Here is a 16,834-nt window from a genome sequence, read left to right on the forward strand (position 1 = left end):
CATTAAATAGAAATTAGCACCATAGCACAACTAATAAGAGAAATAGAGGCAAATGAATGCAGCCGCTTGTGAACGTGTAGCGCAATTTTCGTTAAATTAAACGCCGAAAAAATTTAAATTACTTATACGCCCAACGTCAAAACTCTAAAAATATAAATCGTATAAAAAAGATTAAAATATTGCTGAATTTGGAAAACAATACACTGTGAATTTATAAAAAAAAATTGCCGCATATCTCAAATAATAGGAAAGATAGAGGCAAATGAATGCAACTGCTTGTGAACGCGTAGCGCAGTTTTTGTTAAATTATACGCCAGAGAATTTCAATTACTGGTGCACACAACGTCAAAACTCAAAAGCTATAAACCGTATGAAAAAGCCTAAACTTTCGTTGAATTTGTATTAAAATACACTATCTATTAAACAGAAATTAGCACCATAGCACAAATAATACAAGAGATAGAGGCAAATGAATGCAATCGCTTGTGAACGCGTAGTGCAATTTGTGTTAAAATACACGACGGAAAATTTCAATTACTTGTGCACGGTAAGTCAAAACTCAAAACCTATAAATCGTATGGAAAAGTTTAAACTATTGCTGAAATTGGAAAACAAAAAACTGTGAATTAAAAAAAAAAAAACAAGCATAGCACAAATTAAAAGAGAGATACAGGCAAATGAATACAACCGCTTGTGATCGCATAACTGAATTTTCGTTTAATTACACACCGGAAAAATTCAATTACTTGTGCGCGCATCGTCAAAGCTAAAAGGATCTAAATTTGGAAAACAATACACTGTAAATTAAAAAAAATTGTAGCCGCATATCTCAAATAATAAGAGAGCTCGAGGCAAATGAATGGAAAAGCTTGTAAACGCGTAACCCAATTTTCTTTAAATTACACACCAGAAATATTCAATGACTTGTGCGCGCTAAGTCAAAACTCAAAAACTCCATATTGTATGAAGAAGCTTAAGCCTTAATTAAACTTGAAAAGAAAAGCACTGTCCATTAAAATAAAAATCAACAGCATAGAACAAATAATAAGAGAGATAGAGGCAAATGAATGCAACCGCTTGTGAAAGCGTAACTGAATTTTTGTTAAATTACACGCCGGAAAATATGTGCGCGCAACGTCAAAACTAACAAACTATAAATTGTTTGGATAAGATTAAACTACTGCTGAATTTGCAAAACAATAGAGTCTAAAATAAAAAATCAAGTAGCAGCATATCATAAACAATAAGAGAGATAGACACAAATGAATGCAAAAGCTTGTAAACACGTAAGTCAATTTTCGTTAATTTACACACCGGAAAAGTTCAATTGCTTGTGCGCGCTAAGTAAAAACTCAAAAACTATATATTGTATAAAGAAGCCTTAACTTTCGCTATATTTGAAAAAAAAATCACTATCCATTAAAGGAAAAATAAACACATAGAACAAATACTAACAGAGATAGATGCAAATGAATGCAACCGCTTGTGAACGCGTAACCCAATTTTCATTAAATTACACACTAAAAATTATCAATGACTTGTGCTCGGTAAGTCAAACCTCAAAAACTATAAATTGTATGAAGAAGCTTAAACTTTCGCTAAATTTGAAAAAGAATGCACTGTCCATTTAAAGACAAAAAAAAAACAGTATCAAACAAATAATGAGAGAGATAGAGGCAAATAAATGATACCGCTTGTGAACGCGTAACTCAATTTTCGTTAAATTACACACCGGAAATATTCAATGACTTGTGCACGCTAAGACAAAACTCAAAAACTATACATGTTATGAAAAAAGTTAAACATTTTCTAAATTTGGAAAAGGATGCACTGTCCATTAAAATAAAAATGAACAGAATAGCACAAATAATAAGAGAGATAGAGGCAAATGAATGCAACCGCTTGTGAACGCGTAACCCAATTTTCGTTAAATTACACACCGGAAATATTCAATGACTTGTGCGCGCTAAGACAAAACTCAAAAACTATATATTGTATGGAGAAGCTTAAACTTTAGCTGGATTTTAAAAGAAAAGCACTGTCCATTAAAAGAAAAATAAACATTATACACCAAATAATAATGCAGATAGATGCAAATGAATGAAACCACTTGTGAACGCGTAACCCAATTTTTTTTTAAATTACACACTGGAAATATTCAATGACTTGTGCGCGCTAAGTCAAAACTCAAAAACTATATAATGTATGGAGAAGCTTAAACTTTTGGCTGGATTTGAAAAAAAATATGCACTGTCTATTAAAATAATAATAAACGACATATAACAAATAATAAGAGGTAGAGGCAAATTAATGCAACCGCTTGTAAACGCGTAACCCAATTTTCGTTAACTTGCAAACTAAAAATATTTCATGACTTGTGCTCGCTAAGTCAAACCTCAAAAACTATAAATTGTATGAAAAACCTTAAACTTTCGCTACATTTGAAAAAGAATGCACTGTCCATTTAAAAAAAATGAACAGCATCATACAAATAATGAGAGAGATACAGGCAAATAAATGATACCGCTTGTGAACGCGTAACTCAATTTTCGTTAAATTACACACCGGAAATATTCAATGACTTGTGCGCGCAAAGACAAAATTCAATAACAATATATTTTATAAAGAAGCTTAAACTCTTTCTGAATTTGAAAGGAAATGCACTGTCCATTTTAAGAACAATTAACAGAATAGCACAGCTAGTAAGAGAGATAGAGGCAAATGAATGCAACCGCTTGTGAACGCGTAACCCAATTTTTGTTAAAATACACACCGGAAATATTCAATGACTTGTGCGCGCTAAGTCAAAACTCAAAAACTATATATTGTATGGAAAAGCTTAAACTTTCGCTAAATTTGTAAAGAAAAGCCCTGTCCATTAAAAGAAAAATGAACCTTATACAACAAATAATAAGACAGATGGATGTAAATAAATGCAACCGCTTGTGAACGCGTAACTCCATTTTTTTTAAATTGCACACTGGAAATATTCAATGACTTGTGCGCGCTAAGATAAAACTTAGAAACTGTATATTGTATGAAGAAGCTTAAACTTTCGCTGCATTTGAAAAAGAATGCACTGTCCATTTAAAGAAAAATGAACAGCATCAAACAAATAATTAGAGAGATAGAGGCAATTGAATGCAATCGCTTGTGAACGCGTAACTCCATTTTTTTTAAATTGCACACTGGAAATATTCAATGACTTGTGCGCGCTAAGATAAAACTTAGAAACTGTATATTGTATGAAGAAGCTTAAACTTTCGCTGCATTTGAAAAAGAATGCACTGTCCATTTAAAGAAAAATGAACAGCATCAAACAAATAATTAGAGAGATAGAGGCAATTGAATGCAATCGCTTGTGAACGCGTAACCCAATTTTCAATAAATTAAACACCGGAAATATTCAATGACTTGTGCGCGCTAAGTCAAAACTCAAAAACTATATATTGTATGAAGAAGCTTAAGCTTTCGCTGAATTTCAAAAGTAATGCAGTGTCTATTATAATATCAATGAACAACATAAAACAAATGATAAGAGAGCTGAAAGGAAATAGATGCAACCGCTTGTGAACACGTAACCCAATTTTCGTTAAATTACACACTGGAAATATTCAATGACTTGTACGCGCTAAGTCAAAACTCAAAAGCTATATATTGTATGGAGAAGCTTAAACTTTCGCTGGATTTGAAAAACAAAACCCTGTCTATTAAAATAACAATAAACATCATAAAAGAAGTAATAAGAGAGATAGAGGCAAATGAATGCAACCGCTTGTGAACGCGTAACCCACTTTTCCTCTAAATTGCGCACTAAAAATATTAAATGACTTGTGCTCGCTATGTCAAACCTCAAAAACTATAAATTGTATGAAAAAGCTTAAACTTTCGCTAAATTTGAAAAAGAATGCACTGTTTAATTAAGGAGAACGAACAGCATCAAACAAATAATGAGAAAGATAGAGGCAAATAAATAATACCGCCTGTGAACCCGTAACTCAATTTTCGTTAAATTACACACCGGAAATATTCAATGACTTGTGCGCGCTAAGTCAAAACTCAAAAAGTATATATTTTATGAAAAAGCTTAAACTTTTGCTGAATTTTAAAAGGAATGCACTGTCCATTTAAAGAAAACTGAACAGAATAGCACAAATAGTAAGAGAGATAGAGGCAAATGAATGCAACCGCTTGGAAACGCGTAACCCAATTTTTGTTAAATTAAACACCGAAAATATTCATTGACTTGTGCGCGCTAAGTCAAAACTCAAAACCTATATATTGTATGGAGAATCTTAAACTTTCGCTAAATTTGTAAAGAAAAGCCCTGTCCATTAAAAGAAAAATGAACATTATACAACAAATAATAAGACAGACAGATGCAAATGAATGCAACCGCTTGTAAACGCGTAACCCACTTTTCCCTAAATTGCGCACTAAAAATAATAAATGCTTGTGCTCGCTAAGTCAAAACTCAAAAATTATAAGTTGTATGAAGAAGCTTAAACTGTCGCTAAATTTGAAAACAGAATGCACTGTCCATTTAAGAAAAAAATGAACAACATCAAACAAATGATGAGAGAGATAGAGGCAAATAAATGATACCGCTTGTGAACGCGTAACTCAATTTTCGTTAAATTACACACCGGAAATATTCAGTGACTTGTGCGCACTAAGACAAAATTCAAAAGCGATATATTTTTTTTAAGAAGGTTAAACTTTTGCTGAATTAAAAAAGAAATGCACTGTCTATTAAAAGAAAAATGAACAGAATAGCACAAATAATAAGAGAGATAAAGGCAAATGAATGCAACCTCTCGTGAACGTGTAACCCAATTTTCGTTAAATTACACACAGCAAAAAAAGCCATTTTTCAATTGAGTAAAACTTACTCTTTTTTAAGAGTAAACTAGTAATTTTACTCAGTATTTTGAGTAAAGTTACTCCCGATTTGAGTAAAACGAATAACTCGAAATAGTTAGTAGAATTTACTCTTAATGTTGAGTAAATTCTATGAGGAGTATTTTTACTCTTATAGTTGAGTAAAAACTACTTAGCCAAGACTAAATCATTTTCAGTCATTTTACTCTTACACTTGCTTAACAGCTGAACTAAAATGAAAAGGCCAATTAGTTTGTCATTGGGCCGATTAAATCGTCCCGCGGCATGTCTAGGGTTAAGAGTAATTTGCCGTGGGGGGGGGGGGGGGGGTGGAGGGAGAGTCCCATATAAAAGTGACGGGGGTGGTCGTCAGAAATTTTGAAAAATAAAAAAAACCTTTTAAAGAGGTTCCATGATCCTGTTTTGTGGGTGTGGCCCCCAATTTTTATCACCCCTAAGAGGTACCAATTCTAAAACAACACATCAACTGTCACTTTGACAATTTTTGCTAGCGATAAAGGCGATTTCTTCAAATACCTTCTACTCGTAAATCAGTTGACTGTCAAATAGCTTCTGTCATATTTTTCGGGGAACTCTGCATCAGCCGTAGCCAAAATCTGGCTAACTGGGCCTCACAGCTCATGCTCATCTCTTCACAGAAAAAGTGAGGGTTTTATGGTGACACTGAGGGTAGTATAAATTTACACCATATTCGTTTTGCCACAACACTAGACGAGTGTAATTGGAAAAATACACCAATTTAGTGTTAAGTAACACCAAATAGGTGTAAACGAGATAATGCACAACACCTTGTTGGTGTTTTGTTACACTGCCTCTATGTAACAAAACTCTGCAAGGAATCAAAACCCCATATGTATGTATATTTACCTGAATTTGTGTAAATGTGAAAACTTCAGTGTTAATTAGTACCGAATAAGTGTCATAAGAGCTCGTGAGGCTATGAAATTCTTGATCACTGCGAATTCCTTTTGAAGATTGTTGTTGAAGAAAACCTGATGTTAAAAATCTGTTGTACGGTTACATTTTAAACTAAGTTAGCAAATGGGGGCGTGTGCATGTGCATCAAGAAAAAAATCATTTCAAACCAAAGCAAGATATTTTCCGAAAGATTCCCAGCTACCATCAGAAAGCCGAGCAGTTGGCTATTCAAAGAGCGCACAGAAGTTCAGTTCATTACTACCGAAGGCAAATCCCATAAATTGAGGGGTAATTATATAAGGGCAAATTAAGTGGCTGGAGACCGGGATGTAGAACTTAGTAAATACATCATACCCCTTTTTGAAATCAATCTTAAGAACCGCTATTGCTGAAGAAAACAAAACTAGTCCGTGTGCAGGTTCCGTGTGTATTTATGACAGTGTTAACGAAAGGTTTGTAAAAGAGAAAATTATTCTGAGTCGCTAAAGTTCTGTTTAGTCGAAAGGTCTTAGATTTCACGAGAGACTGGGACAGACTTGTCGGACAGACTGGGAATGAATGAGCCGTTTTGGTCAGCAGTTGTTGTACTGCGCACTCTCTTTTCGATCGTTTCGATCGTTAATTCTGGCGGGAGCGATTCTGGCGGGTTTTCATACTTATGTCGTTCAGTTTTAGCTTGAATTTATGACTCAGAACAAGAACATGTGGATGAATTCTGTCTTTAAGCAGGTAAGCTTTAGTTAAAAGCAAGTGATATTTATTTTGTTGAACGATTGGCGTCAAAAATTACGATTTTAGATCAAGCGGCCTACTCGAAATTTAAGCTTTCAGATTAGCGCGTAGGGCAGCGCGTAGCGTTCTCGATTTTCCTGATCTCTACAACATTTTCATGGCACAATTCTCTAGTGTTAAACAGTATTTTTGCTGATTTAAATTGTTTTAAGACCATTCTTGACTCCTTTCCCTTGTGAATAATTGATTTAGTAGACTTGCTGTTGTGCTGTTTGTACGTGATCTTGTTTATATTCTGTTATATTTGACTGAGGTTCTTGATGAGTTTGCGGATTATTTTAAGAGTGACACCCGTTCCTGAAGGACAGAACGAATAAAAGGGACAGCCAGAAAACAGTTTAATCTCCCTATATTTTGTTTTAATGTAGATGTTCAACTCAGCTGTTTGTGGGGCTCAGGACTGCAGCCCTAGTGAAGAGTACAGCTGGTGACAAGACACGAAATGCTTCTTGGCAAGCTAAGTCCCCAAATGTGGCAGTCGTTTTTTATCTGCCCCATTTTTTAGGTTTCATGACTCCCAGTAGTTACCAGCACTACTTGATATTGTTTATAAGTTACTTATAGATACATGTAGATATGTTGTGGTTCGATTTTATCCTGGGTTCAGTTTTTATTTTCCTTTTAATAAATTGTTTTGTACTAATTAATTATCATACATTACCATACACAAGAACCAAAAAAATAAAAATTGAACCAAGGATTAAATTGAACTACAACAGATACATTATATGCTTCTGAAAGTTTATTATACTTTATTGTCGGACGTGATAAACAAAGTGAAGTTCATTATTCTGGTTTGATTTTGTTTATTTGATATCAGCTAAAGCAACGGCAGAAGATTTGTCTTAGCGTTCTTTTGAAGTTCTAAAGCTATAATATTTACATGTTCTGTGTGTTTTTACAAAACAACGAGCTACAATTATTAGCCAAATGTTATTGTAACGTATGAAAGTGATACAGTATATTGCATGTACTTCAGTCTGAGAGGACTGCATGTATGAAAAGGAAATCAAGCAATTACTATAAGAGCATTCTTCCATCACTTTTCTAGAGGATATTCAAAGCAAAATGATGAATTTGGAAGCTGATGTAATTCAATTCTGAGTGAGGGAAAGTTTGGCAATTTACGATTAATCTCTTACTGAGGATTGTGTGTAATGTTTGCATCAAGCAATATTTAAAGCTGATGTTTGACAAGCAGGCATTGATCATGAAGCAATTAACGGTACATGCATTTCTTGACCGGTATTTAATTACTTGAATCTTCCAGTGCATTTTGAGCCCATGTTTATTTAGGTTATGTATGTATGCATACAGGAATTATACTCCATATCCTTATTGATTGCACTGTCCGTTTTGTAATTTTACATGTGTAAATAAATCAGTAATGTAGTACATGTATGCAAAATAATTATTGAAGAGAACTTTGTTATAATGTGGCTTAAGGTTAAAGAGTATGCCAGAAGGAAAAACTTCAGTGAGCACAGCCTGTCCTCAGCCTCTTCAATTCGGGAGTCAGATGAGGATACCTGCCAGCATCAGGTAAATGCCTTTTATGCACTTTTTTGCATTATACTTTATTATTATTATTGTTTATTCGTTTTGGAGGGGGGGGGGGGGGGGATTCTTAGGAGAATTGTGTTTGTGTCTTTATTCTTTAGTAATGAAGAACCATTAGTTTGTGAATCATTCAGAAAAGTGTGTCACCTTGAAATTAACATTAATTACTCCATAATTATATGTAATTCACTTGATATGTAGCAGTTCTCACATGATAGAGTCCTTTTCTGTATTGTACATGTACCACTGAGCCACTGCTGTATAATAGCCTATTTTATAATTGCATGCTCAGTGACCTGGCCTATGAATGGAAACAAGGCTGGCGGTGACCTTGTTTTGATTTGGATTTCACTGCTTTTCTCATGTAAATTGTGTTGTCCTTATGCTAACTACTCAACATTTACATGAGAAAGACAAAGAGGTTTGTATCAAAACCAGCCTTTCACTGAAAGGCCAGGTCAATGAACAACAACTGAAAATGGGCTATTATCATGCCACTCAGTGGCTGTTCCATCACACTGTACATGTGCCAGTGCTTCCTGTTCTGCTGGCCACTGTTCCATGGCTTTCCCACCTCACAATATCATACCACTCACCCACTGTTCCTCTACACCACATCACACCACTTGACCATTGTTTATCACTTTTTCACCTCACTACATGTATATTGTACCGCTAAATCACTGTTCCACGACACTACACTATACTGTATCACCCAGCAACTGTTCCATTACACTATATTGTAGCACACAGTAGCACGCCAGTGGTTTACAGTTCCACTGTACTGTAATGCCATACCAGTCAGTTAATGTTCTACCAGTTGTACTAGTAGTATCTCTCTATGATGTACAACTGTATCAGGTGTGGTCATTAAGAACTACATGTAGTCATCTTGGTACACATTAGAAATAACTTATCACTGTTAATTTTGTTTGTGTTATAGGACTAAAGTGACATGACCGCCAAACAGGTTGCTCTGGACAAGGAGGAGCCTTTCCCATTTATCATACTGAAGAGCCGCCTGGATTCACATGATCAAGAGCTGCATTTGGCTGCTGATAAGCAGCTACTATGTTTATTTACTAGCAGCCTTGTCAAGGCAACTCTTGGGTTACTAAGCTGCTATTATGTTTTCATGTTTAATAACCCTGCTGGGTTAAAAAACATTTTTTTGTATTTGCAAAAATGTATTTTGCAAATTCATGATGGCAAGAAGCTACTGGCTTCTGTCATCACGTTTGTTAATGAAATTGACAGTTTGTCAAAGTGTAGCTAATTGTCCATATACTGTAACTGACAACAGTGGTCTAGCAGGGCCCAGATATGACATGCTACTTAACTTTTGTCTTTTGCCGCATACTGAAGCTTTATTGATCTAAAAATTGAACCAGGTCAGCTTTATGCGTGCAAGAAGTAACAGTTTGACAAACTATCAGTCATCTCCTTGCATGTGGACTTTTTCCATGCAGTGCTTCTCTCTGCGGTTATAAATTAAGCATTTAAGGAATAGACGAGAGCATGAAAGACGTGAAGGGTGAAACAACGAGTGACAAATATTTCTCCCTACTTCTGTGCCTTAAAACAGAACAAAGCACAGTTATGGCTTGTTTATTTGTTTTATAATAGAGCCAAACTTATCTGCAGAGAAAGGTACTTCAATTTGTGATAATCAAAGTTTTGTTTTGCATTGTTTGCACGCCCTCAGTGGCACCATGAATACACTAAATTTGCACTAAAGCACCCTCAATATTATATAGTGCTCCTGAAAGGCAAGCCATTTTTCGTTTTGACATAATGGAAATAGAGACATTTGTACTCTTGACTTTTGCATTTCAGAAGACTTTTTAACATTAACCCTGGTTTTCACCAGCTATTTATTACATAAGGGTAAGCATAGGCTCAACAACGTTTTATGTCAAGTGGAAACACTTGCTTATGTTAGTGAAGTCCTGTTTTCATTTGGCTTTAAATCGTATGCTTATGTTTGATGCTTGTTGGTTTTGTTGTTCATTATAAATATAAATGACACATTTTCCATTTGAAATATATACATGTAACAGTAAACAGGCTATACTCTTATTGTAAAAAGCAAGTTTTAAAATACTATAATATAAAGATTATACGTGTGTATATATATCAAGATTAATTTTATTCAAGTTTGTTAACAAGGTTAAGGTTAAATGAAAAATTTTGCTATTCAGATAGTGATGTGAGGATAATTTTACTCTTAACTATGAGTCACGTTTAATCATTAAAAGAGTAAACCAGGATGCAATTTTGTGAGTTGTCTTAAAAACCGTATATTGAGTTCATTTTACTCATTATTTTGAGTAAACTGTCAGTTTACTCAAAATAATGAGTCATTGTGGATTCAATTGGCTCGAGTGCTTATACTCGTTATTTCGAGGGAATTCTACTCAAAAGTGAGTTATTTTACTCTCACCTGAGTAATTTCTACTCACAATGTTGAGTACGTTTTACTCAACACTTGTGCTTTTACTCAATGTATTTAGTAAAGTTTACTCATGTGTGAGTTATTTTACTCACGCATTAGTACTTTCTACTCACACCATTGAAAGGATTTTACTCAACATTCATACTTCAGTTTACTCATCATTTTTAGTCATTGTGGATTCAACATTTTACTCAATATTTTGAGGTGTTTTTACTCGGCTTTTTTTTGCGGTGCACACCGGAAATATTCAATGACTAAACCTCGCTAAGTCAAAACTCAGAAACCATATATTATATGCAGAAGCTTAAACTTTCGCTAAATTTGAAAAAGAATGCACTGTCCATTTAAAGACAAAAAAAAAACAGTGTTAAACAAATAATGAGAGAGATAGAGGCAAATAAATGATACCGCTTGTGAACGCGTAACTCAATTTTCGTTAAATTACACACCGGAAATATTCAATGACTTGTGCACGCTAAGACAAAACTCAAAAACTATACATGTTATGAAAAAAGTTAAACATTTTCTAAATTTGAAAAAGGATGCACTGTCCATTAAATAAAACTGAAAAGAATAGCACAAATAATAAGAGAGATAGAGGCAAATGAATGCAACCGCTTGTGAACGCGTAACCCAATTTTCGTTAAATTACACACCGGAAATATTCAATGACTTGTGCGCGCTAAGACAAAACTCAAAAACTATATATTGTATGGAGAAGCTTAAACTTTAGCTGGATTTTAAAAGAAAAGCACTGTCCATTAAAAGAAAAATAAACATTATACACCAAATAATAATGCAGATAGATGCAAATGAATGCAACCTCTTGTGAACGCGTAACCCAATTTTCGTTAAATTACACACTGGAAATATTGAATGACTTGTGCGCGCTAAGTCAACACTCAAAAACTATATAATGTATGGAGAAGCTTAAACTTTTGGCTGGATTTGAAAAAAAAAATGCACTGTCTATTAAAATAATAATAAACAACATAAAACAAATAATAAGAGATAGAGGCAAATTAATGCAACCGCTTGTGAACGAGTAACCCAATTTTCCCTAAATTGCGCACTAAAAATATTAAATGACTTGTGCTCGCTAAGTCAAACCTCAAAAACTATAAATTGAATGAAAAAGCTTAAACTTTCGCTAAATTTGAAAAAGAATGCACTGTTTAATTAAGGAGAATGAACAGCATCAAACAAATAATGAGAGAGATAGAGGCAAATAAATAATACCGCTTGTGAACCCATAACTCAATTTTCGTTAAATTACACACCGGAAATATTCAATGACTTGTGCGCGCTGAGTCAAAACTCAAAAAGTATATATTTTATCAAAAGGCTTAAACTTTTGCTGAATTTTAAAAGGAATGCACTGTCCATTTAAAGAAAACTGAACAGAATAGCACAAATAGTAAGAGAGATAGAGGCAAATGAATGCAACCGCTTGGAAACGCGTAACCCAATTTTTGTTAAATTACACACCGGAAATATTCAATGACTTGTGCGCGCTAAGTCAAAACTCAAAAACTATATATTGTATGGAAAAGCTTAAACTTTCGCTAAATTTGTAAAGAAAAGCCCTGTCCATTAAAAGAAAAATGAACATTATACAACAAATAATAAGATAGACAGATGCAAATGAATGCAACCGCTTGTGAACGCGTAAAACATGTTTTTTTTAGAATTACACTCTGGAAATATTTAATAATTTGTGCGCGCTAAGACAAAACTTAAAAACTGTATATTGTATGAGGAAGCTAAAACTTTCGCTGAAGTTGAAAAAAAATGCACTTTCCATTTAAAGAAAAATGAACAGCATCAAACAAATAATAAGAGAGATGGAGGCAAATGAATGCAACCGCTTGTGAACGTGTAACCCAATTTTCGTTAAATTAGACACCAGAAATATTTAATGACTTGTGCGCGCTAATTTAAAACTCAAAAACTATATATTGTATGAAGAAGCTTAAACTTTCGCTGAATTTTTAAAGGAATGCAGTTTTTATTATAATATCAATGAACAACATAAAACAACTAATAAGAGAGATAGAGGCAAATGAATGCAACCACTTGTGAACGCGTAACCTAATTTTTGTTAAATTACACACTAAAAATATTCAATGACTTGTGCTGGCTAAGTTAAAACTCAAAAATTATAAGTTGTATGAAGAAGCTTAAACTGTCGCTAAATTTGAAAACAGAATGCACTGTCCATTTAAGAAAAAAATGAACAACATCAAACAAATGATGAGAGAGATAGAGGCAAATAAATGATACCGCTTGTGAACGCGTAACTCAATTTTCGTTAAATTACACACCGGAAATATTCAGTGACTTGTGCGCACTAAGACAAAATTCAAAAGCGATATATTTTTTTAAGAAGGTTAAACTTTTGCTGAATTAAAAAAGAAATGCACTGTCTATTAAAAGAAAAATGAACAGAATAGCACAAATAATAAGAGAGATAAAGGCAAATGAATGCAACCTCTCGTGAACGTGTAACCCAATTTTCGTTAAATTACACACCGGAAATATTCAATGACTAAACCTCGCTAAGTCAAAACTCAGAAACCATATATTATATGCAGAAGCTTAAATTTTCGCTGAATTTGAAAAAGAATGCACTGTTCATTAAAAGAAAAATGAACAGCATACAACAAATAATAGGAGAGATAGAGGCAAATGAATGCAACCGCTTGTGAACGTGTAACCCAAATTTCGTTAAATTACACACCGGAAATATTCAATTGCTCGTGCGCGCTAAGTTAAAACTCAAAAACTATATATTGTATGAAGAAGCTTAAACTTTTGCTGAATTAGAAAAACAATACACTGTCCATAATTATAAGAGAGATAGAGGCAAATGAATGAAACAGCTTGTGAACGTGTAACCCAATTTTCGTTAAATTACACACCGGAAATATTCAATGACTTGTGCTCGCTAAGTCAAAACTCAAAACCTATAAATCGTATGACAAAGCTTAAACTTTCTTTGAATTCGGATTAGAATACATGAATTAATAAAAAAAAGGAGCACCATAGAACAAATAGTAAGAGAGATAGAGGCAATTTAATGCAACAGCTTGTACACTGCGCGCAACGTCAAAACTCAAAAACTATAAATCGGATGAAAAAGATTAAACAATCGCCGAATTCGGAAAAGAATACACTCTGGATTAAAAAATAAGTAGCAGCAGATGTCAAATAATTAGTGTAGAAGCTTGTTTCTAAAACGAGATAACACAAGATATCTGTGGATTCGACCTGAGGTAAACAGTCAGGCTGAAAGTGCTTCGCTTCGATCAAAACTGGATCGATTCCGATTGTGGATACTTTCTGCAAATATCGATCTGTGACCGGCAAATCCAGCTTCTTTGCATTTTCAGAAATCGGAACATCTTGGGCAATTTTCGAATTATCCTCGGAGTTTTATTCGCTTTTGTATAAATCCATTTTTGCTGAGGGAATATTAATTGCAGTTGTGACCTACCAATGACGTGTTACGCAATCAAGAGTGGTACACCAATATGGCGGCGGGCCAATGCGTGACCTCACGTGAAAACGATCTATATATATATCTTGCGGAGTGATAGTGGACTTGGTCCTGGTTGGTTTCGATTTGAAGGCGCAGGAGGTACAAGAATGGCTTCAACATGTCCACACTCAAAACGTTGTGGCGCTCGCCTTCCTGGTTGGTTTATATGAGGTCATCCCAGTGTCGCGGATGGACAAAATAAGAGAAGGGTCTGTGTTCGCGGGTACCACAATTGTTGTCTCTTTTCCACTACCATCAAAGTTAGGAACTCTAGCTCATTCTATGTGTATTACCTTGATGGTACCCCTTTTAAATGGAGCCAAACTCCGCTACTGTGGCAGTGATTAAACACGTGAACATTCCAATCTCGAGAAAGTAAACAATTCATTTCTTAGAATTGAACTATTAGTCTGGAACGCATTATCTTTAGATTTCCGGAATTTGCCCAAATTTACTTTTCAAAAGAAACTTAACCAAGGGCCATGGAAGTTTCTTAGAAAATGAATTATCAATGTAATGCAATAGCTCTAGCATTGTCCATTTTTAAACTTTCTCTTTAAATTTACTAGTCTTTACAATGTCAGTTGTATTTTATATTTTTAATCCTTCCATGATCCTTAATATTGGTGTTACCTTTTGCTTCCTTTACAGCTAAAGTTCAAATTTAGTTACAATTTCATTTACCACGATATTTGCAATTCCTTTGTTTTCTATCCAAGCCTCGATTAGCCAGCTTCATGCGGGAGGGAGAATTAATTTTCTTGTGCCATGTGACGTGATCAAATTTTGTTGTTGGCATTGAAACGATCGGGCCTGAAAATTTTGAGCGAGTTTAGGTTCGTTTCAGCTGAGATTACTTACTAAAATCTTACCAATTTTAAGCAAAGAAAATGAAATGAGATGTAATGTTTTAAGCCTGGTAAATAAAGTAATTAGTTTTTATTTTAATTTCAGCGAAACCACAAGCATGCAGGATACTTTTCGCACGAGTCTCCTGTAGCCCAGTGATAGAGTATCTGAACAACTAATTTGGCGGGGTTGGGATTTAGAATGTCAATGTTTATTTGTTTAATTTTAAATATAACCTCTGAGCTGTGTTCTATGTTTTTGTAATTTGTTGCTTGGTCGTTGATAATATTTTCTTCCTTTCCTGCTTATGAAGGAATCAAATCTGTTCAATTTTTCCAAAAGTAGTTTATTGTTATTGAATTTGCGAGGTCTTGAATATTCCTATGGTTTTAGTTACTGCATTTTGTAAATTTATGCTATTCGAAAATTGTTAAAAAAAATTGCTAAATAAATGAAATGTAAATAATTAGTTTAAGTAGGAAAATGAAAGATGATGATGATAATGATGATGATTTTATCAGTTGCCTAGTCCTTCAGAAGGCAGCATTTTGTAAGGTAATTTAACTAAAGGGCATTAGATTATCACTAACAACAACAACAACTATATCTCTTGATAAGTAAAAATAAAACTAAACATAAAAAGCACATGTAGTTTGTCAATTCGTCAACAGGAGCACGGTATAGCTAGTAAACACAGTTTGAGATTGGGGCTCTTAAAAGTTGAAGGTGATAAAATGATTTAATGATCTGAGCAAGCTCAGAAACGAGGACTTAGACTTCGGGTGGTCACACATTTTTCCTCCAGATCACTCACGCGAAAGGGACTGTACTGAATTATGCAAGTTGAAAAAGAGAACTAGAAGGGATTTGCGAGAGTGCAAAAGGAACTACCAATGTTTCTCGCGTTGTAATGGGATACAAAATAGACACAAGTTAGAACAAGCTTAGCCTTAAGCCAACAATAAATGAAAATGTGGACCTCCTGCAATCCATACTTCCTGGCAGCACCTAGCAAGTGCTAACAAAATCCGTCAGACCACCACGGGTTGGGTTACAACGAAAGGCAGGGGAGGTTCTTTAGACGCTGTTGGCAATCCAGCTAGGAGTAGGTTACTCGGAGTATGAGAACCCCAGCTATGGATTAAATTGTCTTTTATGGGGGAAAAGAACTGAACTACTTGGTCAAGGGCCATGCAGTTTGCGGAGAGAGGCTTGCGCAGGGCTCGATGGGAAGGATGCTGCAATCCCACAATGAGCATGTGCACCAACCTAGTCCCCTGGGTCATTGCTAAATTTAAATTGGCGATATAGAGAAGACCCTGGACCACGATGCGAAATATTCCACTGATTGTGGAGAATTTTGTTACGTGAAACAATAATTTTAAAAAACCATTTCGTCCCACACATTGTTCGCCAACCTCGCACCGAACCCGTTCATTTTACTAGAAACAGTACGCAGTACTCGTTCCGTATCCGGGGGAGTTGCAATCTCTCGGCTCGGGCCCTTATTTATACTAATGGATACTACGAGACACCTAACCAGATACCTGGAGCTGTTTTTTCTAAGTTCGTCCCACATGGATTATGAGTTTCTTCTACAAATACGGCGATTCTACTATAGTACATAGATAAAAAAAAAAGCATCCGGAGGTGTATACTGTCTATGATATTTAAATATTAAAATATTGCGGCCTTTGACTACTTTTATCGCAAATGCTGAGCACAAAAATACATAACGCGGAACAACAGCTGCTCTTTGGAATAGCTGGATTAGGCTTTAAACATTCGATTTCATATTACTGCTGTTGTCAAAACGG

The 16,834-nt window shown here is 34.7% G+C and overlaps 2 protein-coding genes across 3 annotated transcripts in view; both read left to right on the forward strand.

Moving 5' to 3' along the window:
- The window catches only part of LOC146454160 (uncharacterized), a 17,790-nt gene extending 2,437 nt beyond the window's left edge, over positions 1 to 15,353 (forward strand). Inside the window, exon 3 of the mRNA XM_085095815.1 lies at positions 14,340 to 15,353. Within this exon, the coding sequence (XP_084951941.1) occupies positions 14,340 to 14,512 (173 nt within the window). The 3' untranslated portion in view covers positions 14,513 to 15,353. The remainder of the gene's footprint in view (positions 1 to 14,339) is intronic.
- Positions 1 to 16,834, forward strand: part of LOC146454157 (uncharacterized) — a 191,454-nt gene that overhangs the window by 126,374 nt on the left and 48,246 nt on the right. The gene's annotated exons all lie outside the window — the stretch shown is intronic.

This window comes from Pavona decussata, unplaced genomic scaffold, assembly GCF_977016875.1.
Source record: "Pavona decussata unplaced genomic scaffold, jaPavDecu1.1 SCAFFOLD_313, whole genome shotgun sequence".
Classification (NCBI taxonomy): Eukaryota; Metazoa; Cnidaria; class Anthozoa; order Scleractinia; family Agariciidae; genus Pavona; species Pavona decussata.